The following is a 26,108-nucleotide window of genomic DNA, read 5'->3' as shown; positions in this document are numbered from 1 at the left end:
CTCCTCCCCTTCCGCCGGAGCGGCCGTGCCGGGCGGCTCCTCCTCCCGCGGGCGGCATTAGCTCATCGGCCGCGGCTCCTCGCGGCCCTTTCTTCGCGCTGCCCGCCGCCCCCATGGCCCTGTGCAACGGGGACACCAAGGTCAGTGCTGCGGCCGCGGGGCGCGGGGCTGCGGCCCGGCCCGGCCCGCCCGGGCACATGGCGGGGCCCGCGGCCCGGGAGGGGAGCGGGACCGCCCGCGCTGCAGCCGCAGCCCCGGCTGCTCGCGGAGCGCTAATTCGTTAATTAACTGATTAAGCCCCCGAGCGGGGCTGTTCTAACCCTAACCCCGCCCGGCCGTGTCCCCGCTCGGAGCGGGGCCGGGGGCTCGGTTCATCCAGCGGCACGGGCAGGGCTCCCCGCCCCAGCACCGCCCGTGTCCCGCCGCGGCCCCGGGGACGGGGCGGCCGCGTGTCCGTGTGGGCCGGGCACAGCGGGGCACGGAGCGAGCCGTGCGCCGCGGGAACTTCTAGCGCTTTCTGATAATGCAACTTCCCACCGAGCTGCCTCCAGCCGCTGCTGTGGCGGGATAAAGGACTTGTTCTGGTTTCTTTATCGAGTTTGGGAAAATCCGTGTCTCGGGGGTTCGGGCGCTCGGCTCTGGGAGCCCGCTTGGTCCCCTGTGAGTTTCTGACACGCTTTCCCTTGGCCGTGTTTGCGACCTCCCCTCCTGGCCGGGGCTGCTCCTCTCCTCCCTCCTTCTCGGCTCCATATCTCGTTTGCAAGAAGCTGTGCCTCTGGAGGGGTTTTGTGTGCTCGCTTTGTCCCTGTGTGAGTGTTCTGGCCCGTTTTTCCCCGGCTATGGTCACAGGCTCCTTTCCTGGCCGGGGCTGCTCCTGGGGCTCCGGTTCTCCCTGGCCATGGGCTGTGCAGCTTCCATGGGGTGTGCAGCTCCGGTTCTCCTGGCCATGGGGTGTGCAGCTCCGGTTGTCCCTGGCCATGGGGTGTGCAGCTCCGGTTGTCCCTGGCCATGGGGTGTGCAGCTTCCATGGGGTGTGCAGCTCCGGTTCTCCCGGCCATGGGATGTGCAGCTCCGGTTCTCCTGGCCATGGGATGTGCAGCTCCGGTTGTCCCTGGCCATGGGGTGTGTAGCTCCGGTTCTCCTGGCCATGGGATGTGCAGCTCCGGTTGTCCCTGGCCATGGGGTGTGCAGCTCCGGTTGTCCCTGGCCATGGGATGTGCAGCTCCGGTTCTCCTGGCCATGGGATGTGCAGCTCCGGTTGTCCCTGGCCATGGGGTGTGTAGCTCCGGTTGTCCCTGGCCATGGGGTGTGCAGCTCCGGTTGTCCCTGGCCATGGGGTGTGCAGCTCAGTTCTCCCTGGCCATGGGGTGTGCAGCTCTGGCTCATCCTGCAGAGTGAGAGCAGATTGTGCAGGGCCCGGCTCCCTGCAGCCCACCCACACCTGCAGGACACACCTGTCTGCTAAAGCTTCCCTCATAGAAAGATTTGGGGGCTCTTGTCTTGGTCTTGGGGATGGCCTGAGTTTGAGGGAGCTGCTTTCCTGTTATGCTGTGAAATACGAGTGAGTATTCTTAGACCTGCTTAATTTCAATACCACAGGGAAACAGTTAAACGCTTGTAAAACCTGTGCTGGCCTGAAAGTGCGAGATCAAGGCTCCTGGTTTTGGTTTGTTCTGAGTTACCAGTGTGGGTGACAGCTCAGGGCCGGGGACTCGGACAGAGGAGCTGCTGCTTCTTTCCAGTAACCCAGAATGGGACTGGTCTGTATGGAAATGTGGTTTATAAATTGCATTAATGACCAACCTGCAAGTATGTGGGTGTGTGTAATGCTGAAAAATCCCCTGATTCTGTACAAGTGGGCTGCTAGGAGCTTGCACACTGAGTTTAAGGCACTAGGTAGGTGTGTGAGGAACAGGATCTGTGGTGTCTGTGGCTGGTAACCCAAGCCTGGTTCCAGGTCTACCTCAGCTCACTGGAGAACTCGGAATTATTTGGTTTTGACGCAGAAGAACGGCAGTGATGGAAGATTTTGTCTTCCAGCGTAGCTGAGGTGGTGGCATGAGGCTGGCAGCACAGCTGGGGTGACACACGGCTCAGGTGGCACCTTGGTGCCATGTCTCAGGTCTTTGGTGTTCAGGGTGACTTGTGATTTGAGTTAGCTGAGTAGAGACCTTCTTCTCTCGGTGTGCCCACGCTTTTAGCCCTGTTTTCAGCCCCGCTCTGAGACAGCAGCGTGGTGCCTGTGCCCTGTGCCACCTGGGACAGGTGTGAGAGCAGCTCCCACAGCCGGTCTCAAACCAGAGCGTTCTCCTGACTTTTGTGTGATAGAGCAGAGGACAAGGAGCTCTAGTTGTACCTGCACTGAGGGGAAAGGAGCTTTCATGGGAGGCTGTCAGCCCCGGCAGGAGGAGGTGCTGGCCCCATAAGCCCCGTCTGTCCCTGCAGGAGCTGGGCTGTCTGGTGTCCTCTAAATCTGCTGGCACACCCTGGTGTGCAGGGCTCAGCTGCCGTGCTGGCTGCTCAGGAACAGCATCTGCTCCTTTTGGGATTTCATCAAGTGACGTTTCCCCTGGTAAATTGGGGTTTAAAACCCCTAGCCTTGGAACTGTGCCCTTCTATAAGTGAAGCCTGTGATGACTATAAGATCCTGTGATGACTTTTCTGCCCTTTTTCCATTCCTCTTTTTGCCTGTGATTTGTGGTGGTGTGTGTTGGGCTTTCTTAATTCTGAACTCCCTTACAGTTCTGCTTGTCTGGTGAGTTCAGAGGAGTCTGGATTGCTGTCCTGCCTCTGCTGGGGTCTGAGGGAGGTGCAGGTTCAGGACACAGACCAAACCATGCTGCTTTAACAGTGCTCCTCAAGCTACTCCTGCTGTAACTTCAGCCTCTGTCTGTTTTCACACTCCTGTCTCACCCCAACCTGTTACTCATGCCCCCATTAGCCACACCTGCCTGCCCAAAGCATCTCGGGGTAGGGCGCTGAAAACCAGATTTATTTATTTATTAGCTACAGATGTGGATGCTTGGCTGTCAGTCCAGCTGAGCTGACACCAACAGTACCTTCTGTTTAGTCTTTTTTTGTGAGGAGGCTGCGGAGCTCTGGCCCTAAATGACACAACCTACTGCTCTGAAACACTTAAAGGCTTGAAATAAAAACACAGCACTGCCAGGAATAGTGTTTTCCCCAAGATGGGCTCAGGAAAGCATAAGGATGCTGGTCTGTCTGGCAAGAGCTGCTAATTTAGAAATTGCCAGGTGAAAATGGCCAGAATCACTCTGAAAGTGATTCCCTCCCTGCCCTGGAAGGGAGGACAGCCCTGGTGGCTCTGCCTCACTGGGGCTGAGGCTGCTGAAGTCTGCTCTGTTCCAGCATGTGCACTTTTTGTTGTGTAACCCAGGACTAAATGTCATTAAGAGCTCCCCATCAGGCAACTTGGCTGCCAGCTGAAGGGCAAAAATTAAACATCTGAGTTTAACCTGGATTTAGGCTTTTGAGGGATTTAGCACTATTTTTTCCCCCACTTATGTCCTTTAATTAAGATAAAACCTCTTGCAGCTGGTGTGAACTTTGGACATTTCCAGTGTGTTTGTTGGGAGGCTGTGTCCCAGCAGGGTGATGCTCTCCAGAATCACCTGTGGCTGCTCTGGGCTGAGTTCCTGCCCCAGGTGGACGTGGCTGAGCAGCAGTGATGGGAACACAGGCCAGTCCTGGCTTGGAGGTTCTGCTGGTTTGGAGCAGGCAGCAGAACCACTCCAGCCTGCCATCAGTAAAACTTGAAATGGAGCTCCAAGGTGTTTGGAGGCAGCATTTGCCAAAGTAAAACCCTTCCCAGTTTGTCCTTCACCAAGCTGCATTGGCACGGACAGGGTAAGCTTTAAGTTAGGGGAAGAACACCTTGACAGAATTCAGTTCTTTAGGCAGCAGATTTTTGGTGTTGAAGCATGGCTGTTGATTCTTCCTTAGAGATGTTCCTATAAGGACACTTCCATGGAATAGCTGCTCTCCTCACAAGTTTCCTTAATGAGGAAACTGGGCCTTGTGTATTTTAGCACTCTTTCAGGTTCGGCTGAAGTTGGGCAGGCAGTTCAGGCATGAGGGGCTCAGAGGGAGCCACTGCTTTGTCCTGACGTGCAGTCTGCTCAAATGCTGCGCACAAAATGTGTTGGTTTTTTTTTTTTGTTTTTTTTTTTTAATCATTTAGCAGGGACATTTGTTCTCAATTTCCCCTTCTTATTCTCTCCAGGAGGTAATGTCAAGTGAAGTTCAGCATACGAGCCAGCGTGACAGGGGGGAAAACATTTTTTGTTTGGTTTTGTGCTGTTTTGCCTGAGAAAAAGGGTGATGCTCTCAGTTCTCGTGGGCTGTGCTGGGGTTTGTGTGGAACTAGAAAATGGAAAAAGATGGAGAGGCTGCAGATGGTGATCAGGGCATATGAGCTCTTGCTTGTGGAAAGCTCTGCCTTCATTAGGTCATTAGCATTTTTCTTCCCTAATTTGTGCCCTGTTTGGTTTGGGGGGTGTCGTGTCTGTGTGTCTGCTTGGGGTGCATGATCTGTGCTGGTGTCCAGCACCTTTATCTCGCCAGTGCCTCAACTGCTCCTTATAACCTTTAAGATTTATTTTGGTTTTTTTGCATTTTGAAGTTTCTTGGCTGGTCTTTGTCATTTTTATCATAAATTAGCATAGCTAATTAGCAAAGCCTTGCACATGTTAGTTGTTAAAGTGATCTGGCTTAGTCAATGGGCTGTCAGTGTAAAGCCAGAGAAGGTTTAGGCTGGATATCAAGAGACATTTCCTGACAGAAACGTTTGTAAAGCATTCGAGGGGCTGCCCGGGGTAGTGATGGGGCCACCATCCCTGAGAGGTTCTGAAAATGTGTGCAAGCAGCACTTGAGGGCACGGTTCAGTGGTGACCACAGTGGTGGGGTTGGGTGGACAGCTGGACTCTGAGCACTCACAGGGGCTTTTGCCAGCCCTTGGTGACCCTGTGGGATTGCTGGGTGGCTGTGGGTGACCCCATGGGATTTCTGACCTGGGTATTGGTGGTTCCATGGGATTTCTAACGTGAATGTTGGTGATCCTGTAGGATTGCTGGTGTGCGTGGCTCTGTGGGATTTCTGACATGGGTGTCAGCGGTTCCATGGGATTTCCGACATGGGTGTTGGTGATTCTGTGGGATTGCTGAGGGGTGTGGGTGACTTGGTGGGACATGGACATTGGTGACCCCATGGGATTGCTGAGTGAGTGTGGGTGATTCTGGGGGATTGCTGAGTGGACGTTGGTGATTCCATGGGATTTCTGACGTGGGTGTCAGTGGTTCCGTAGGATTTCTGACGTGGGTGTCAGTGGTTCCGTGGGATTTCTGACGTGGGTGTCAGTGGTTCCGTGGGGTTTCTGACACGGGTGTCAGTGGTTCCGTGGGATTTCTGACATGGGTGTCAGTGGTTCCGTAGGATTTCTGACGTGGGTGTCAGCGGTTCCGTGGGATTTCTGACGTGGGTGTCAGTGGTTCCGTGGGATTTCTGACGTGGGTGTCAGCAGTTCCATGGGGTTTCTGACGTGGGTGTCAGTGGTTCCGTGGGATTTCTGACACGGGTGTCAGCGATTCCGTAGGATTTCTGACGTGGGTGTTGGTGATTCTGTGGGATTGCTGAGGGGTGTGGGTGACTTGGTGGGACATGGGTATTGGTGACCCCATGGGATTGCTGAGTGGGTGCCGTTGGCAGCCCGAGAACGCCGGGGCAGAGCTCAAGGATGGGCAGCACCACTACGAGGGCGCCGTGGTGATCCTGGACGCGGGCGCGCAGTACGGCAAGGTCATCGACCGCCGCGTGCGCGAGCTCTTCGTGCAGTCCGAGATCTTCCCGCTGGAGACGCCCGCCTTCGCCATCCGCGAGCAGGGCTTCAGGTACGGCTGCCCTTCCCTGCCCTTCCCTGCTCCATCCTCACCTCCAGCCCCTTCCCTGCCCTCTGTTCCCTGCTCGCCACCCAAGCAGTAGCTCTAATGTTGCAATAAAACACATGGGACTCCATTTCTTCACACAGGGAAAGCCAATTCTTTATTCACGTAACTCATGTTATGTAGTTTTCGCAGACCTTGTGCCCAGCTCCTAGTGGCTGGTAGTTTTCTTGCCCAGTTCATTGGTTCAAAGGTGTTTTTGTGTGTGTGTGGTAAGATTCTCTCTTCACGCAGGTGTTTACATTTTTCTAAGATTCTCTCTTCACCAAGATGCTTACATTTTTCATTGTGGATTTTTATGGGACAGATCTTCTGTTATTACAGGTGCAACCTGTTTTTCTTACTAGAATAGGTTGCTGTGTTAACTGCTTCTGTGCATGGAGTTATCTGGAGCAGGAGCACCAGCAGCCACAGAGGGGAGTTCAGGCTCTTCATGGCAGTCCAGGGTCAGGAGATGCACTGTGTCTCCAGGCTGACCAGCAGTGCCTGTGCAGGAGCTGCAGGGAGCAGCTTTCAGGATGGTAAAACTGCACCCACGTCAGCTGTGCTGGTTCCAGAGCTGGCCTGGAGATGCCAGCGGGCAGGGGAACAAATGCTGCCCCTTCCAGCTCCATCCCCCTGGCTGGAGGGGCTGCAGGTGGCCTTGGTGCCAGGCTGGTCCTGCAGGGCTGATCCTGTTGGTGGCACGGGCAGGAATGGGCAGCACAGCTCCTGTTCCTGCTGCTCAGAGCCAGAACAACTCTGCTCCGTTAATCCCATTTGTGCACGTCCTGTCTGGTTTGGTTTTGCACTCCTGGCTCAGAACAAGTTTGATGTTCTCTGTGAAACAAACAGTTCTGAGTCCAAGGTCTGGTACAGCCCTGCTCCATCCCAGCACGAGGCCACGAGTGTTGCCCAACTGGTGCTTCTGCAGTTCATGGTCCTGGAAATCACTGTGGTTTGCAAAAACTCTCTCTTCCCCTTTGAGATAATTTAATTTTCTTTTCTAGGGTGAAGTATTAACTCCAAACCCTACATGATCACGTGTATTGTGCTTGTAATTCTCAGCTTGCTGCTAATGCCATTTCTGCATAACCAGAGTGGATGAAGGGACTTTTTTTCCAGCAGATTTAGGAGCTAGGGAGTGTATTTTTTGACTTCAGGTCTCCTCCAGATGTCACAGACTTCATAAATTATGTGTATATATATACATATATAAAAATACATATCTTGGTGCTAATACTGTACATTTGTCCCAGCCATCCTGCTTCACTTATCATAGCTGCTGGTTGGCTATGAGAAATTTAAAATACACACTTTTTATGATGGTTTATGTTTGACTGTGTTTAAACTGGGGAAATCCTTGCCTGAAAACCTGCTGGGTCTGACAGCAAAAATCAAGTTACGTGTAATGATATCTGTGTTAAAATGAAGTCTCTTAGAAAGTGTCAGTTCTAAGAGTGGTGTGAGACAGTGCCAGTGCTTACAGTAAATAGATTTCAAGGTAACCAGTGTGTTTGGATTAATGATTTCTTCCTGTTCTGTCTGCAGAGCCATCATCATATCTGGAGGACCAAACTCTGTGTATGCAGAAGATGCACCGTGGTTCGACCCAGCCATATTCACAATAGGAAAACCGGTGCTTGGCATCTGCTATGGCATGCAGGTGCTCCTGGGGACGGCACAGGGTCCTTGGGGCTGGGACACACCTCCAGGAGCCCGTGCAGCCATTGAATGTGCCTGCCCACAGCCTCCTTCAGGCTCATTTCTGCAGGGGCAGTGCTGGGGGAGCCACTGCAGCATCCATGGATGAGCTGAGCTTGCTGCGTGCTCCTCTCCTGGCTCTGCCTTACCTTGTAATGGCCCTAAACTGAAGGGGGGCAGGTCTGGGTTAGAGATTAGGGAGAAGCCCTTCCCTGGGAGGGTGGGCAGGCCCTGGCACAGGGATCCCCTGCATCCCTGGCAGTGCCCAGGCCAGGCTGGACAGGGCTGGGATCCACCTGGGACAGTGGAGGGTGTCCCTGCCATGGCAGGGGTGGGATAGGATGAGCTTCAAGGACTGTTCCAACCCAAACCAGTTTGGGATCAGTTGCATAAATGGCTTTTCTTTGCTGCAGAGCTGTGAATTGAGCTCCGCACTCCCTGGTTTTGTCAGGGTGAATATAACCTGTCAGTCACTCACTGATTGTGCCCAGCTGGTGCTGAAAAAGGCACCTCTCCTGGAAAGAAGGGGAGCAGTGTCTCTGGGCTGTTCCTAGCAGAGTTCTTCAGAGTGCTTAACACTCCCTCACAAAAAAAGAAATATCCCTTACTTCCCTTTGGACCCTCTGGTGGTCCTGCAGGGATCTGGTAGATCCCAGCTGAGCAAAACCAACTTCCAGGGAGACAAGGGCTGCTTTAGGTGCATGACTTCTGCTCCTGCATCTTGGTTTGTCCAGGGTTACTCCCAGAATAAAACCAAGAGAATAAATTCAGTTTTTGGTATGGCCTCAGGTACTCAGCTGGTTTGCAGAGCAGCCATTTCTGAGGGGAGGGGCTGCACACTATGGAATGTACATAATTTTGCAGATCTGTTCTGCTCCCTGTGTGTGGCAGTGCCCCCAGCTGTGCTGGCAGAGGGAACGAGCCCAGTACAGAGCCAGGATTAACTCTGAAGGGAATCCTTACAGCTTTGGGATGTGGTGGCGTGTTTGGAGGTGAGGGATGGAGTGGTGCAGGTGGGGAGATGTTTTCTGATGGATCCCTTTGCTCTCAGATGATGAACAAGGTGTTTGGAGGCACGGTGCACAAGAAGAGCGTTCGGGAGGACGGAGTGTTCAGCATCACCCTGGACAACACCTGCTCGCTGTTCAGGTGCACACACATTTCCACTTATCAAAGCACTGTCAGCCTGGGAAGGGCTGTCTGCATTAGAGGAAGGTTTTTGTTTTTTTTTTTTTAAACGGAGAAATTAGCTGATAATTTCTAATAAAACTTCTACAAGTGTGGTCACAAACAAGCAGGTTACTTACTGAAAAAATACTTAGGGATAACTTTCTAATTGGCTCTAAAAAAGCAGGTGTATTTGCTGGCAATATTGTATAAACTCCTTATTTCATAGTCTTCACTGAGACATTGTAAGTGCACCATGATCTGAGAATATTTGAGTTAAGCTCTTGTCTCCTGCTGTGCACTGCTCTTGTGTTTGTTGGTGCCCATCCAGTTTTGGAAAGGGCACAGAAAATCCAAACCCATTCCTCTTCTACCTTCCTTTAAAACTGCTTTGTGATTTTTATGAACCAGGATTAGATTTCTTGATAATTCTGTTGTTGGCTTTCAAGTTCCTTGTGGAAAGTCTGACAGTTTACTCATCCCTGGCGCTCCAGTTTTATCACCTTCCCTCTGCAGGGCTCCTGCAGAGCTGTCTGATGTGCCCAGATTGCCCTGAAAACACCTCGTTTTGAACAAGAGAAGTTCACTTTGTTGAAATAAAAAGCAAGACTCCCATTATCCTGACTGACTCCAGGTGGCTCCCCTTGTCCCAGAGGGGACCTCAGTGCGGGGGTGTGTGTAAGGAGAAACCCACAAACCCTTCAGAACCAACGTCAGCTCCCTCCTGCAGGAGGGGTGTGTTGGACAGAGACTTGGGCGGCTTCCCAGGAGGCATCTCAGGGCTGCAGATGGCTGTTCCTGCGAGGAAATCCTGCAGACATGTCAGATGTCCTGCTCTGTCTGTGGAGATGTGCTTTTGTTGGAATCCCTCAGGGCATCTCTCATACAGAGTTTGGGCTTTGTTCTTCCTTGAATTGATTCTGGGTTTTAATCCTGGTGTAGAGGCCTTCAGAAGGAAGAGCTTGTGCTCCTCACTCATGGAGATAGCGTGGATAAAGTGGCTGATGGATTCAAAGTGGTGGCACAGTCTGGGAACATCATAGCAGGTATTTATTTTATCCTGAATTTGTCTTCTGGTTGTGTTTGGTAAAGAATTGTGGCAGACAGGAGTTAGAACCAAATGGGAACAGAGTAATAGCCCTTGTTATTTGATTGCCAAATAAATGGAGTGGTTTTAACAATTTCTGGAGTGTGTTTGTATGTCAAGCTGTCACGATTATAAAGAAATAGACTTTAAAAACAATGGTCCTGATTTAAATGTGGTTAAAGTTAACATTATTTATATAGCTTATATTGTTCTAGAGCATACATGTGTTGTCTTAGAAATAAAACCTGTGCCCTTAAGGCAGGGCAGAGGGAGACCTGCCCTGTGGTGTGCAGTGCCAGTGGTTTGGGCTGTGCACTGTCACAGTACAAGTCAGGCACTGTTTAATTATTAAAGCTTTATTAACTTGTTACTGTGTTTAATATTGCATGAATGTTCAACTGAGCAGGAATAATGTAGGTACTGAGAGCAGGGCTTTAACGTCACACAGAGATTGTCACAGGAAATTGTGGGACATTAGAATTTGGGCTTTGAAAGCCACTGGAGTTACCCATCCCAAAGAGCCACTTTGAGTCTCCTGCTTGGCTTGGCTGTGCCTATTTTTGTTTTGCCATGTGCACCAGGCATAGCAAACGAGTCTAAAAAGCTGTATGGAGCACAGTTCCACCCCGAGGTGAGCCTGACAGTGAACGGGAAGATGATCCTGAAGAATTTCCTCTACGACATCGCGGGCTGCAGCGGCACCTTCACCGTGGAGAACAGGGAGCTCCAGTGCATCCAGGACATCAAGGACAAAGTGGGCTCCTCGAAGGTCCTGGTGAGTGGGGGCACAGCTGGGGGCTGGTTTGCGCTGGCTGGGGTTGGTGTGGGGAGCTGTGGTGGTTTGGATGCTGCACGCCCAGGTTTTGGGGGAGTCGCGCTGTGACAGTGTTCACAGGGGTCTGAGGGTGAGGGGAGAGATGAGGGTCTGACTCCATGTTTCACAAGGCGTGATTTATTATTTTATGATATATATTATATTAAAACTATACTAAAAGAATAGAAGAAAGGATTTCATCAGAAGGCTGGCTAAGAATAGAAAAAGAAAGAATGATAACAAAGGTTTGCGACTCGGACAGAGAGTCCGAGCCAGCTGACTGTGATTGGCCATTAATTAGAAACAACCACATGAGACCAATCCCAGATGCACCTGTTGCATTCCACAGCAGCAGATAATCAATGTTTACATTTTGTTCCTGAGGCCTCTCAGCTTCTCAGGAGGAGAAATCCTAAGGAAAGGGTTTTCCATAAAAGATGTCTGCGACATGGCGCAGCTGGGGCAGTGTGTGTTCACTGCAGTGGGTGCTGTGCTGACCCCTGCCCCCAGGCCAGCTGGGACAGGGTGTCTCAGGCTGTCTGTGTCCCTCAGGTGCTGCTCAGCGGCGGCGTGGACTCCACGGTGTGCACGGCGCTGCTGAACCGCGCGCTGAGCCGCGAGCAGGTCATCGCCGTGCACATCGACAACGGCTTCATGCGCAAGAGGGAGAGCCAGGCCGTGGAGGAGGCCCTCAGGAAGCTGGGCATCCACGTCAAAGGTACCTCCTCCTGCTCCCTGCTCCTTCCCACGCTGCCACCTGTGCTGCTTTCCCCAAAATCCACCCCTAGGGTTGGCTTTGTGGAGCTGCTGTTCCAGACTCTGGCACCAAGATGGGGTTGGTGATGTGGAGCCACCTGAACCTGAGCGCGGAACTTAAACCTGGAGTGTTAGGCCTGGTTTCCTTGATGGGAGCACACAGTGAGCTGCCCCATCTCCTTAGATGTTGGTGTGTGTGCAGGTGGGGCACAGCAGAGCACTGGATTTGTGCCTTGGTCATTTCTCTGATCCTGTTTAGCTGCTGCAGAGCTCACTGCATTTCCATTTTCTCCAGTATCCTGATTAACGCTTTGGGCTTCATTCCTTATCCTGAGTCTCTCTCTTTGTCAGCTGTGAGCTCATTTGGGTGACTGAATGCTACTATAGGCAAAATGACTTTGAGAGCATTTTTTCTTGCTTTGAAAGAGGTGCATTTTAATGGTTTTGGGGTGACTTTTGAGAACAAGGCATTGATTGATCAAAGGCTGGACTCAATGGTCTGGGAGGTCTTTTCCAGCCTTTTTGATTCTGTGAAGGAGTTCCTGAGAGAGCAGCAAGTGCCCTGATGTGGCTGATGGGAAGGCTCAGAGGTTTTTTTGGTGTCTCAAGTGTGAGGAGGTCAGAGAAGACCAAGTTTGTGCTGCCTGGTGAGCTCCTGAGCCAGAGCTGCCTCTCCTGGGGCTCCCTGCCTTGCCCAGGGGCTCTCCTGTGTTCTGGCACTGGGTGAGCAGTGCTGCATTCTAAACACATTTTTCTATATTTATCTTTTTTTTTTTTTTAGTGGAAAATCCATGTCTTATTCTTGCAGTCTGTGAAGCAATAAACCTGGGCTCTGGCAGGCAGCCAGAGGAGCAAATTGAGGGAATCCCTTTGCTGCAAGTGCTCCTTGTGTAGGTCAGGGAGTTCAGTGCTGGTGAAGGATGCCAGAGAGCCTCCCAGCTGATCTCTGGGTTGGGAGCCTCTCTGAATTAAGTGGCATAATGTAGCATGAGTAAATAGTGCATCATTTAATTTTGGTTGCAGAAAGGCCTTAGGGAAACACTGTCTGTAAACTGTTTAAAGCAAGTAAATTATAATCTGAGAGGAAAGCAAGAACTGGACTTGCATGTGGCTGCCTAATCTCACAATATGGAAAAAGTAATAGGTTAATAGGAGAAATAAAAGGCTCTTGTTAAAATTAATTTTTGAGGTATTGAGCAGCCCTTTTCAATGCAGTTAATAGTCAAAGGAAATTATTTTTATTTGTTGGGGATTTTTTTTTTAAAGCAATAAAGTGAAACTTCTATTTTGTAACCTGCACAAAAATCTTTATTGATTTTGTAAAAACCCCAAAAACTCCCTGTGATTTCCTGCAGTGGTGAATGCAGCCCATTCATTCTATAATGGCACAACGACTCTGCCCATCTCAGACGAGGACAGAACTCCACGTAAAAGAATTAGCAAGACCTTAAATATGACTACAAGTCCTGAAGAAAAGAGGAAAATTATCGGCGACACCTTTGTTAAGGTAATGCTTACTTGTTGTTTGTATGAAGTTTTTAAATACTGTGATTCCTGGGTGCATCTTTCAGTGTTTAATCAGTGCTGGTGGTGAATTAGTGGGTGCTTGTGTGAGCTGTGGATGACTCCAGAAGCCTTTGGGAAGGACAGGGAGAATATTTAACGGGCACTGATGTTCCGGTGCTCTGGGGGTGTTTTCTCCATTTTCTGCTCAACACAAGGTGAGGTTACAGGAGTGTTTCAGCAGTGGGACAGTGGCATCATGAGCTTGCTGGTTGGTCGTGCTTTTCCAGCTCCCTGCTGTAAAATTCATTCGTTCTTGAGACCTCTGACAGCCCCAAAATGACGGAGCTCTGACTCTTTGTGCCCCTGCTGCAGATCGCCAACGAGGTGATCGGGGAGATGAACCTGAAGCCCGAGGAGGTGTTCCTTGCTCAGGGCACCCTGAGGCCTGACCTGATCGAGAGCGCTTCCCTGGTGGCCAGCGGCAAGGCCGAGGTGATCAAAACGCACCACAACGACACCGAGCTGATCCGCAAGCTGCGCGAGGAGGTGAGGAGGGCTGCTGCTGCCACACAGCCGGCAGCAAACCAGGGACTGTGCTGGCACTGCCACACAGACAGCACCAAAACAGGGGCTGCTGCTGCTGCCACACAGCCAGCACCAAAACAGGGGCTGCTGCTGCCTCTGCCACACAGCCAGCACCAAAACAGGGGCTGCTGCTGCCTCTGCACAGCCAGCACCAAAACAGGGGCTGCTGCTGCCTCTGCCACACAGCCAGCACCAAAACAGGGGCTGCTGCTGCCTCTGCACAGCCAGCACCAAAACAGGGGCTGCTGCTGGCACTGCCACACAGACAGCAACAAAACAGGGGCTGCTGCTGCCTCTGCACAGCCAGCAGCAAAACAGGGGCTGCTGCTGCCTCTGCACAGCCAGCACCAAAACAGGGGCTGCTGCTGGCACTGCCACACAGCCAGCACCAAAACAGGGGCTGCTGCTGGCACTGCCACACAGCCAGCACCAAAACAGGGGCTGCTGCTGCCTCTGCCACACAGCCAGCACCAAAACAGGGGCTGCTGCTGCCTCTGCACAGCCAGCAGCAAAACAGGGGCTGCTGCTGGCACTGCCACACAGCCAGCACCAAAACAGGGGCTGCTGCTGCCTCTGCCACACAGCCAGCACCAAAACAGGGGCTGCTGCTGCCTCTGCACAGCCAGCACCAAAACAGGGGCTGCTGCTGCTGCCACACAGCCGGCAGCAAACCAGGGACTGTGCTGGCACTGCCACACAGCCAGCACCAAAACAGGGACTGCTGATGGCACTGCCACACAGCCAGCAGCAAAACAGGGACTGCTGATGGCACTGCCACACAGCCAGCACCAAAACAGGGACTGTGCTGGCACTGCCACACAGACAGCAACAAAACAGGGGCTGCTGCTGCCTCTGCCACACAGACAGCACCAAAACAGGGGCTGCTGCTGCCTCTGCACAGCCAGCAGCAAAACAGGGACTGCTGATGGCACTGCCACACAGCCAGCAGCAAAACAGGGGCTGCTGCTGGCACTGCCACACAGCCAGCACCAAAACAGGGGCTGCTGCTGCCTCTGCACAGCCAGCACCAAAACAGGGGCTGCTGCTGCTGCCACACAGCCGGCAGCAAACCAGGGACTGTGCTGGCACTGCCACACAGCCAGCACCAAAACAGGGGCTGCTGCTGGCACTGCCACACAGCCAGCACCAAAACAGGGGCTGCTGCTGGCACTGCCACACAGACAGCACCAAAACAGGGACTGCTGATGGCACTGCCACACAGCCAGCAGCAAAACAGGGGCTGCTGCTGGCACTGCCACACAGACAGCACCAAAACCAGGAGCTCTGCTGCTCCTGCCTCTGCCACAGCCAGCACCAAACCAGGGACTGCTGCTGCTGGCACTGCCTCTGCCACAGTGTGTGGCACACCTCTGCTGGGTGTGTGGCAGTGCCAGCACCAAAACCAGGGACTGTGCTGGCACTGCCACACACCCAGCACCCAAAGCAGGGGCTGCTGCTGCCTCTGCCACAGCCAGCACCAAACCAGCAACTCTGCTGCTGCCACTGATGGCTCTGGCAAGGCCCCTGAGAGTCCATTGTCATTTGTAGTTCATTGCATTGCTTCTGTTTATCAGATAAACCAAGCGAGGGTCTGTTCATGTGCAGTCCAGAAAAGCCCTTTAAGCACCTTTCTGTGCACAGCTCGTTAGTGTTAGCATGTCAAGCAGAGGTGGGAGGCTGCCTGGTTTGGTTTTCTGGCTCTGGAGTGCTGAGTTCTCTAACTGTTATACTCAGAACCAGCAGAGCAGAGAGGCCTCACCCAGCAATCTGATGGAAGGTGCTCAGTTACCAGCTCCCCACAGGAGACAACTAATAATCCCATTTTTAGTATTGATCCCTGCACAAAGTGTGTTCCAGGCTGTGGGACAAGAAAGGTGTGAATTGCTGCAGGCAGAGCCAGCTTGGCCTTACAGCTCTGTCTGCTCTGCTGGAGCCACGGATTCTGGCACAACCCGGGGCTGCCTGGTCTCTCCCTCTGTCCTCAGCTGTTCCACAAAGCCCACATTCACCTGGGATTTCTTTCCAGTGTTTGTGGAATCGTTGGCACTGGTGCTATGAGCTCAGGCCGGTTTAGGTGCCAGAACCTGAACATTTGAGGCTTTTTGTTTGGGTATGTGAGCTGGAGTGTAAATTGCCTTTTTTTTTCTTTTTTAGGGTAAAGTAATAGAGCCACTGAAGGACTTCCACAAAGATGAGGTGCGAGTGCTGGGCAGAGAGCTGGGTCTGCCTGAGGAGCTGGTGTCCAGGCATCCCTTCCCAGGTATGGGGCTGGGGGGTCACAGCAGTGCTCTTCAGCACATCCAGAGTCACTGCAGTGTAAAACTGATCTTCAAACACAGAAAAAATCTATTTCAGTTATCATTTAAGCCCAGTCTTTCAGGAAAGATGGCTTGAGAGCAGCCTGATAAATATACATCATGTTTTATGATTGAGCTTTGGTGGGAGAAGCCAAAGGAGGAGTTCTCAGTAAGTGCAGTGAGCTCTGCCTGAGCTGCCACGTGGATCTGAGCTGGAATAATGCTCTGGCCCTGCCTTTCCAAGGGGCATTTGCTGTCTTGAAAGTAAATACTCAACATTTCCAGCACTAGAAAACAGCAAAGTTGGCAATTTGGGTTGGTTTCTTTCTGTCCTTGAGGATATTTAGACAGCTGAAGCTTAGACAGAATGTCAGAATGCACACAACTCAGTGACTGACTCACTGTTCCACCCTTCCAGCTGAAAACAGCTTCTGTTATTTGGTATAATATCTCTTCAATGTTGCTTTGCAGGTCCTGGCCTAGCAATCAGAGTGATCTGTGCTGAGGAACCTTACGTGTGCAAAGACTTCCCAGAGACAAACAACATCTTGAAAATAGTGGCAGATTTTTCTGCCAGCGTGAAGAAGGTAAGGAAATGCTAAATTTTAATTTTGAGTGATGGTTCTGAAGTGACCTGCAGGGAGGTTTAGTCTGCTAAAAGGTTAAAAGGACTGGTTTGTGTTTGTCAGGAATGCTGCCTCCAAGTACAGCTCCATTGAAGCTGTTCGGTGGAATTTTTAGTGCTGTGACTGCTGCAAGCGTTTTGAACCATTCCTGGAAACAAGAACTTTATTTACCTTTCAAATAATAAACAAATGCTGTTGTAGTTAAACTTTGTGCAAATGAGATCATGCAGTGACAGGAAAAGCTCTTCCCTCCCTGAAGGAGTTGTGACATTCTGGGTTTGCACACCCCATAATCCCTGGGTGTGTAAATGCAAGTGCAGGAGCCAGGAGCAGGCCCTGATGCAAAACCTGGAATTTCCAATGGCTGATGTTTGATTTCCACATCTCCTACCTGTGCTGACCTTTGCGGTGGCTGTCAGGCATTATTGGGGTCTGCTCTGAGGTGTGAGTTCAAAACAACTTCCAGAAGCTTTTTGGTAAATCCTGAAGGGCAGGGATTCCCATCTGCCTTTCCTTTAAAAGATGGAATTGTGGTGCCATCAAACTGGGAAGTGCAGCTTTGTGAGGGAGAAAATGAGCACAGGAAAAGAGCTTTCCCTATGGCCTCGGAGAGCTTCAGCTTCAAACTCAGTGTAATCACAGAGAAGCGCTTCAGCTGGTGTTTAATTGTCAGGTGAGAGGTGTGCTTTAAATAGCTCCGAGGGGTAAATGTAGACTAAGCAAACAGTTATTTAAATTACAATTTTATTTGTGCCGTGCAGGTTGTGTTTGAGGGGCTGGGAGCTGTGTTTAATTTACTGTATTAAAGTTTTGGTTCCATCCTTGGCAGCCCCACACGCTGCTGCAGAGGGTGAAGGCGTGCACGAGTGAGGAGGACCAGGAGAAGCTGATGCAGATCACCAGCCTACATTCACTGAATGCCTTCTTGCTGCCCATCAAGACTGTGGGAGTGCAGGTACAGGGCTGGGCCCAGGTGTGCAGGGAGCTGGGCAGGCCTGGGGAGCCCCTGTGCAGCTGCAGGGCTGGCAGTGCAGGGAAAGCTGTGCCAGCCTGTGCTGGTGGCTGCAGGGGCTGTGCCAGCCTGTCCTGGTGGCTGCAGGGGCTGTGCCAGCCTGTGCTGGTGGGTGCAGGGGCTGTGCCAGCCTGTCCTGGTGAGTGCAGGGGCTGTGCCAGCCTGTGCTGGTGGGTGCAGGGGCTGTGCCAGCCTGTGCTGTGAGTGCAGGGGCTGTGCCAGCCTGTCCTGGTGGCTGCAGGGGCTGTGCCAGCCTGTCCTGGTGAGTGCAGGGGCTGTGCCAGCCTGTGCTGGTGGGTGCAGGGGCTGTGCCAGCCTGTGCTGGTGAGTGCAGGGGCTGTGCCAGCCTGTGCTGGTGGCTGCAGGGGCTGTGCCAGCCTGTCCTGGTGAGTGCAGGGGCTGTGCCAGCCTGTGCTGGTGGGTGCAGGGGCTGTGCCAGCCTGTCCTGGTGGGTGCAGGGGCTGTGCCAGCCTGTCCTGGTGGGTGCAGGGCCTGTGCCAGCCTGTGCTGGTGGGTGCAGGGGCTGTGCCAGCCTGTGCTGGTGAGTGCAGGGGCTGTGCCAGCCTGTGCTGGTGGGTGCAGGGGCTGTGCCAGCCTGTGCTGGTGAGTGCAGGGGCTGTGCCAGCCTGTGCTGGTGGGTGCAGGGGCTGTGCCAGCCTGTGCTGGTGGGTGCAGGGGCTGTGCCAGCCTGTGCTGGTGAGGGCAGGGGCTGTGCCAGCCTGTCCTGGTGGGTGCAGGGGCTGTGCCAGCCTGTCCTGGGCATTCAGCGTGTGCTGAATGGTGTCCCCAGCTGTGCTGCTGTCACCTGCACGGGCAGGAGGGGCTGTGGGTGGCTGTGGCAGCAGGGCTGGCACTCAGAGTGTCTGTCTGTCTGTCTGTCCCCAGGGTGACTGTCGCTCCTACAGCTACGTCTGTGGCATCTCCAGCAAGGATGCCCCACACTGGGAGTCCCTGATGTTCCTTGCCAGGCTCATCCCACGCATGTGCCACAACATCAACAGGTGAGTATTGATCTGTCTTTATTTTCAGTCGTCTGATTAATGTATGGAGCTTTACCAAGTGCAGACATTTCCCTGTTTAGTCTGGGGTGTGATATTTTTATGTGCTGGACAGGTGTCTCATACAGAGGTCACAAATACACAGTAAATCAAAATATGGATTTATTTCCAGCTTGAAAGGAAATTGCTGGCCTGTATCCTTGGATTAGGCAGCCCCACTATAATTTTGCAAATCCCTTCTGCAGTGCTCTGGGCTGGGGCTGAGCTGTGATGTGCTGCACTTTGCTTTGCCTTTGTGTCAGGAGGGGATTTGTGAGGGGCTGTCAGCTCTGATGCACAGGGAGGCTCCGAAGCTGGCCAGTTTGATCTCAGCTGAGCTCTCTGAGGATGCATTTCCTGCCCACTCCAGTCCATGACTTCCCCAGCAGCTGAAGGTGCTTAGACATGAAATCAGCTCTGGGGAATTATTCCCTCCTTGCCTGGCTGTGGGATTTCTGCCAGAAGTGCTTAGAATTGCTTATAGCAAAACTTCATTTTCTCTCGTAAGTGACACCTACTGACAGAGCTTTTACTCTGAAAGGTGAGAGCAGGAATTGCAAGGCACCTGTTTAAATTAAGTGCAGAGGGGACAAAAGAAGGCGTAAATCAGGATTGCCTGTGCAGTTCCAGAGTGTGTCAGAAAATGAAAATAAAGGCCAGTCTGTGCCTTCAGAGCACTGCTGATTGCTTTAAGCTCTGCTGGGTTCAGCAGTGCCCTCCTGAGCATCCCACAGCTCTGGGAGCTCTGCTGTCTTGGCTGGCTCCTCTGCTGTTCCAGGCACGCTGAGGAGGCTCCTGCCCAGCTGGCTTTGCCTTCCACACAGAAATCCACAGCACAGACTGGCACATCTGTGTGTTTTGGGCCTCAGACAGGTACTCCTGGTGCGTGTCTGCAGGCCCACACAGTGCTGGGAGCGCCTCGTGGTGAGCCCATGCACGCGGCCACTCCGGCTCTGCAGCGTCTGACACACAAGGAGTGACATGAAACACACGAAGCTGATGTGACTGCTCTGAATCCAGGAGATGTTTTGTTGCAGATGTGCTTGTGCAGATGCACGAGTTGCAGTTAGTGCCCCGTGCTGAAGCCCTCATTAGCGATGAGGTGCAGCATTTACCGGGGGTTGGTGCTTTGCTGTTCGGGGCTGTGGGCAGGATGGAGCCTGCTGCTGCCCCAGCCCTGCGCTGCCCTGCAGGCTGTGTGTTTGTTCTGTGCCTTGCAGGGTGGTGTATGTGTTTGGGCCCCCTGTCAAGGAGCCCCCCACGGATGTCACCCCCACCTTCCTGACCACGGGAGTCCTCAGCACTTTACGGCAAGCTGACTTCGAGGCTCACAACATTCTCAGGGAGTCTGGTACGTGCTCCACCTCGTCCCAGGGGCACACTGTGCTCCCAGGCCCCTGCAAACACAGTGGGGGTCACAGAGTGGTGCTGTCAAATCTGCAAGCAGGTATTTGGGATGGTGTTCACAGGGGTCCCAGGGTTAGGGAAGAGACGAGGATCTGACTCCGTGTTTCAGAAGGCTTGATTTATTATTTTATCATACCTATTACATTAAAACTGTACTAAAAGAATAGAAGAAAAGGTTTCATCAGGAGGCTGGCTAAGAATAGAATAGCAAAGAATGATAACAAAGGTTTGTGGCTCGGCTCTCTGTCCGAGCCAGCTGGGCTGTGATTGGCCATTAATTAGAAACAACCACATGAGACCAATCCCAGATGCACCTGTTGCATTCCACAGCAGCAGATAACCATTGTTTGCATTTTGTTCCTGAGGCCTCACAGCTTCTCAGGAGGAAAAATCCTAATGAAAGGATTCTTCATAAAAGATGTCTGTGACAGGTATTTCCAAAAAGGTGATCAGTTAGTGGAATGGCAGTCCAAAAAAGGGATCAGTTAGTGGAATGGCAATGGAAAGTTGTGGAAGCTGAAAGCTAAAGGCCAGGAATTAATTTTAGGGGATTTTGGGGACTGACTTGCTTCTGACACATCATGAAGCTCAAAGCTGTGCTGCTTCACTGCAGACTTGTGCAGGCAACCCAGTCACCCAGATCCCTTCTCTTTGCTGAGCTCAGTGTTTACCTGAGGTGAAGGAGCTTGACACAGTTTTTAAATGGTGTTGGTTCTGGGCAAAGCCCAGATACCAGGTTTCTCATGGGGATGATGCTCACAGCCTGTGGTGGTTTCAGATTTCTTAACTTGAAATCAAAGCTGCAGCCCCAACCCTGCACAGCCAGCGAGTGTGGGGTCCCCTGGATGTGCTGCACAGGCACAGCCTGGGAATAAACAGTTCTGAGGTTCAGCCTCCTCAGGTCTTTACTTAATTACCTTTGGAGATGTGATCTGTGTGGGAAGCACTGCATCGGCCCTGCCTGTATTTGCTATAAATCAAGTTGCAGCAGATCCCTCTCTCTGAGGATCCATACTCAGTTTGCAGAGCTGTGTGAGCAGAATTTGTGCAGAATTAACCTCAAAAGGCTGAGATAACACTGTTGGCTGTGTTGGCAAAGCTGTAGCTGTGTCTCGCTAACTTTTGGTGACACTTGGCTCCGTGTGAATGAATTGCTCCTAAAAATAAGCCTGGAGTTGTGGCTCGGTGAGAAAACCTCCCTGTGCAGCAGCTCAGGCCAGGGCTGGCACAGGGAGGGAGGGAGCTGAGCCCCAGGAGCTCCTCACCCCTGGATTTTGGACCTTCAGCTCCTTGGAACAGGGAAACTGGGGAGCTGTGCATTCCCTTTCAGGAGCAGATGCTGGAAAATGAGGGAAATGTCTGGAGTTACCTGCCCAGCACCAGCCAGGGGTACTGGAGAGCTGTGTCCTGAGTGTTTCAAAGACTATTTCAAAGAATAGTATTTCAAAGACTAGTTCAAAGAATATTTCAAAGATTTATTTGGGAATATCTCTTTATTGGGCTCGAAATAGCGACTGATAAAGCCGCCAGGTTTTATGTGATGTGGGAAGGAAAGTGGCTCTTCCATTGTGAATTACAGGGATAACACAGATTAACTGGGATTTTTTTCTGCGTGCCTGCAAAGGCTGAGGATCATCTCAAGTGGCAATTTATAGAATCTCAGAACGGTCTGGGTTGGAAAGGACATCAGGGATCATCTACTCCAGGCTCTGGGGACGCCTTCCACTTATCCCAGGCTGCTCCAAGCCCTGTCCAGCCTGGCCTTGGACCCTTCCAGGGATGGGGCAGCCACAGCTGCTCTGGGAGCCTGTGCCAGTGCCCTTCTAGTGCTGGTTTGCAGCTGTAGAGCTGCACTGCTGCTGTGGGATGAGGGGAGCAGATCCTATAGGATGAGGAGCAGGTCCCACAGGAGCTGGGGAGCAGATCCCACAGGAGCTGGGGAGCAGATCCCACAGGAGCTGGGGAGCAGATCCCACAGGGTGAGCAGCAGATCCCACAGGATAGGGAGCAGATCCTGTAGGATGAACAGCAGATCCCACAGGATGTGAGGGGAGCAGATCCCACGGGATGGGGAGCAGCTCCTATAGGATGAGCAGCAGCTCCTATAGGATGAGGAGCAGATCCCACAGGACGAGCAGCAGATCCCACAGGATGTGAGGAGAGCAGATCCCACGGGATGGGGAGCAGATCCCATGGGACGAGCAGCAGCTCCTATAGGATGAGGAGCAGATCCCACGGGACGAGCACACTCCTGGCTCAGAGCGGGACGCGCCGGGGGCAGCAGTGCAGGGCTCACCGTGCCCGTGTGTGCCCCGTGTGTGCTGCAGGCTATGCTGGGAAGATCAGCCAGATGCCGATCATCCTGACCCCGCTGCACTTCGACCGGGACCCCCTGCAGAAGCAGCCCTCGTGCCAGAGGTCGGTGGTCATCCGGCCCTTCATCACCAGCGACTTCATGACGGGCATCGCCGCCACGCCGGGCGCCGAGGTGCCCGAGGAGGTGAGGGCATCCCGCAGCACAGTGCACAGAGCGTGCCTGGGCTTCTCTCCTGCAGCTCTGCTGAGAAATAGCAATTGGTGGTTTTCTAAATACTGATCTGCCCTGCGTTTGGGAAATGCTGGGGAAAGCCCCATGTGGATTTCTGTGTGGGTACTTTACTCTGACCGTAACTTATTTCATGTCTATCCCGTGAGATATTTGCATATCAGTACAGCAATGTATTTTGCGTTTTGGTTTTGGTGCTAGATGATCTTGGACAGAGCACAAAAAGTGATTCTGGTGGAAATAACACAGAAATACAACTTTTTATATGCTGGCCTCTTCTGGATGGATGCATGTTCCAAAGTCAGGGAGCTCATCCCTGGAGCACTCGTTGTTCCTTGGTGTTCCAGCCCCTGCTCTCCCTCCTCAGCCCTGCTCCCAGCTCAGCTCTCCTCTCACTGCACTCTCCTCTCCCCCCCTCTGCCTTCACCTCGAGTTTATTGCTGTTTTTCTCTGTTATAAATAATCATTAAAAAGTTGTGGTGTTCTGGGAAGAAAAACTAACAGAGTGAGGGGCTGGCAGATGGGTATGGCAACTCAAAGGCTTTCCAGCAGAGCTGAGCTAAAATACAACCAGATAAAGAGGAAAGAATACCCCAGCCATTCCTGGGATTTGGAGTTAATTTTTGCATCGTAATTGGAAATTTCCTGACATTAGGAAAATTTAGGAATTACTTTTCTTTGGCACTTTTGGTTTTACTGAAACTTGCAGTTTAACATCTCAGTGCCCTGTTTGCTCTGTAGGTCACTAAGAACGATTAAGAGTCAGGTTCAGGCTTTTTCTTTTTTTCCTAACTTTATCCATGTCCAGTCAAGTACTTTGTCCCTCTGGGAATGCACTGTAGGAGCAGGATTGACTTTTTATTTTAAACACACTTGAGGAGCATCTGAGCATTGTTTAGTAATTGTATATAATTGAAGTCCTCTACTTTGAGGCAGCCTGTCCATGAAAAGAGCAGCTCAGGTTGCCATGTGAACTACTATCCCACTGCATAAAATGAGGATTCATTTGTCTTTACAAACAACCAAACACCACAAAACCCACCCCCAGACAAAAACCCTGCATCCTTCAAAATGAAAAATGGTTGTTTTAAGGATAGGTGGTAGTGTGGTGGCTAAGTAATAGGGGTTATAGAGAATAACCATATTTATGGGGGAAATAATCAAGTTTTCCTATGCAGAACAATGCAGTGTTAATTTGTGCTTTCACTATAAACAGAACAGCATGTTGTGTACGTGGTGTTGGGAGCTGGGGGATTTTTAAGGAGTCTGAACTTCTCAGGATCATCAAATTCTCCCCTGGAATGTTTTGCTGACATGGATTGATTGTGAGCTCTGGAAGATGACTCTCACTGGGAAGCAGAGGTTTCCTTCCAGCTGATTTTATTCCGTGTCTGGTGGCAAAGTGCTGGTCCCAACAGGCTCTGGTGTCCAGCACAGTTGGTGTCAGCAGTTTGCCCTCCAGCCTTTCCAGGGTGACTTTTGTCATTTATAGGACAGGAAGTAACACGAGTGCACACACCGCTGTTCTCAGGGTGGAAAAGAGGGAATTTTATTTTCTGGCCCTAACATTTATAGATTTCCAAAAGTGACAGTGGATTGGAGTGCCACCTCTCTAACGACACTGGACAAACCAACAGTCCATCAAATTTCTCTTCTTTTGTAAAAGAATGCAAAACAATAAGTTATTTACAGGAAGCGTGTGAGAAAGTTCGTTACAAGAATGCAAACATCAGAAGGCTTAGAAAATTAAAAAAAAACCCAGGGTGACATATTTTCATTGGGTCTGTTTCACACACGAGTTTCCTGATGCTGTGCTTGCCCTGCCCCACAGGTGGTGCTGAAGATGGTGGCAGAGATCAAGAAGATCCCTGGCATCTCCCGGGTGATGTACGACCTGACATCGAAGCCGCCGGGAACCACGGAGTGGGAGTAGCTCCCTTTTCCCTCTCCAAGTACTGTGTGCAGTCTAAACCATATCGGAAACCATTCCCAGTGTTGACATGCAGTACTGTGAAAGCGTGGCTGGAGCTGCTGCGGGGCACCAGCCTGCCCTGCCGGGGCGGAGGGGCGGCCCAGGGCTCAGACTGTACGGGTAAATGACGGTGCCAGCGCTGCCAGCCGGGCCCCTCTGCTTTGCCTTTGCCTCTCCGGTGCCCCCGTGTCCTGTTACCTGTCATTTCGGTGTCTCTTTGTTTTTGTACACTGTGGAAAAAGAAGCAGTTTATTTACTTCTACCAAAAGCATTGTTACAGCCCGGCCGTGTAGGAGGAGTCGATTTCTTTGTGACCAACCGCTTTGGGACGGATTTATTATAAATAAATATTTTGCCAAACGGAGTGGTGGGTGCTGTTGAGTGGCTGTGTGTGCCGTGTGCCGTGCCCTGGCTCTGTGCTGCTGGGCAGGGCAGCAGGGGGAGCAGTGCTGGCCTCTCCTGCACTGCTGTCCGTGTGTCTGTCCCTGCTGGGCTGTGCCTCCTGTGTCCCAGCACTGCCCTGTGCTCCCCTTGGACCTGCTGATGGTTTGTGTCCTGCAGCTTGGCTCTGCCAGGGGTTTTGGTCATGGTTTGTGTTGTGCAGGTTGGCCCTGACAGGGGTTTGGTGATGGTTTATGTCCTGCACCTTGGCCCTGACAGGGATTTGGTGATGGTTTATGTCCTGCACCTTGGCCCTGACAGGGATTTGGTGATGGTTTGTGTCCTGCAGGTTGGCTCTGACAGAGTTTTGGTGATGGTTTGTGTCGTGCAGGTTGGCTCTGGCAGGGGATTTGGTGATGGTTTGTGTCCTGCAGCTTTGCCCTGGCAGGGATTTGGTGATGGTTTGTGTCCTGCAGGTTGGCCCTGGCAGAGTTTTGGGGTGTGCTGTGCTCAGCTCAGTCTGTGAGATCATCCCAGGTGCTGGGGTGAGCTCCCAGCCCTGCACTCCTGTCCTGCTGTTGATGCTGAAGCAATAATTGGAGCTGGTTGCTGGGCTCTCTGTGTTGTGAGGCAAAGCCATTTCCATCCCCCTGAGCCCCCTGTCCCATGAGCAGCTGGATTCTGCCCTGGGCAGGTTCCAGGAGCCTGCTGGTGCCCCAGCTGGGATGTGCACCCACCCCTCTTACCCCTGGTTTTCAGTTCAGGCAATTGTGTTCTGTTCAGCTGTGAGATCGCTGCAGTATTATGGGGTGAAATACTTGCCTTGAGCTGTTCAGTAACATGGAGAATTCCATGGCTGTGCCTCCTCTGTGCCCTTGCCTGCGTTTGTGAACTGGAATCATACTGAAAGTGTTTGTTCCATATTTTTGGTGGCACGCATTTTCCTGATCTTACGTTCCCTGCCCACACGTTATGGAAATGGGCTTTGGCAATTTCTGCTCCCAGGAAATGCCCAACCGGTGTCAGTGTGTTATTTTGTCACTGGGGGTGCTCTGCACGAGGGGGAGGAGGTGGCACATCCCAGGCAGTGCTGCTGGGGACAGGAATTGGGGTGGGGGGCTCTGCCTGCCCCAGCCCCGCTCCAGCAGCCTGAGCTGCTCAGTCAGTGCCCTCCTTCCCAGGGGGGTGGTGATGATGGTGATGTGCACCCACAGCTGTCACAGCTCTGAGAGCTGCAGGGAGGGCAGGGATTGCTGATTCCTGTGCTTCAGGGTG

At 52.2% G+C, this 26,108-nt stretch overlaps 1 protein-coding gene across 1 annotated transcript; it reads left to right on the top strand.

The window, feature by feature from the left end:
- The first annotated feature begins 24 nt into the window (after positions 1-24).
- On the top strand, positions 25-24,994 carry GMPS (guanine monophosphate synthase). The gene is made up of 16 exons (XM_054282918.1): positions 25-140; positions 5,726-5,907; positions 7,489-7,603; positions 8,693-8,790; positions 9,751-9,854; positions 10,477-10,670; positions 11,262-11,427; positions 12,821-12,972; positions 13,344-13,517; positions 15,711-15,816; positions 16,325-16,440; positions 17,309-17,434; positions 18,377-18,492; positions 19,749-19,879; positions 22,263-22,435; positions 24,312-24,994. The coding sequence occupies exons 1-16, from the start codon at positions 114-116 to the stop codon at positions 24,411-24,413; spliced, it is 2,082 nt and encodes a 693-aa protein (XP_054138893.1). The 5' UTR covers positions 25-113; the 3' UTR covers positions 24,414-24,994.
- Positions 24,995-26,108: the final 1,114 nt, after the last annotated feature.

The sequence above is a fragment of the Melozone crissalis genome, unplaced genomic scaffold (assembly GCF_028551555.1).
Source record: "Melozone crissalis strain CALT ecotype California unplaced genomic scaffold, PUWL_Pcris_2 ptg000034l_1, whole genome shotgun sequence".
Classification (NCBI taxonomy): domain Eukaryota; kingdom Metazoa; phylum Chordata; class Aves; order Passeriformes; family Passerellidae; genus Melozone; species Melozone crissalis.
Note: the sequence above shows the minus strand (reverse complement) of the source record. Positions and strands in the feature narration are given on the sequence as shown.

Excerpts from the sequence above, each read along its gene's own strand:
- GMPS (XM_054282918.1), top strand. The coding sequence starts at position 114 with ATGGCCCTGTGCAACGGGGACACCAAG. Across the intron at positions 8,791-9,750 it reads AACACCTGCTCGCTGTTCAG|AGGCCTTCAGAAGGAAGAGC; the intron begins GTGCACACACAT and ends ATCCTGGTGTAG. Across the intron at positions 12,973-13,343 it reads TCGGCGACACCTTTGTTAAG|ATCGCCAACGAGGTGATCGG; the intron begins GTAATGCTTACT and ends CCCCTGCTGCAG.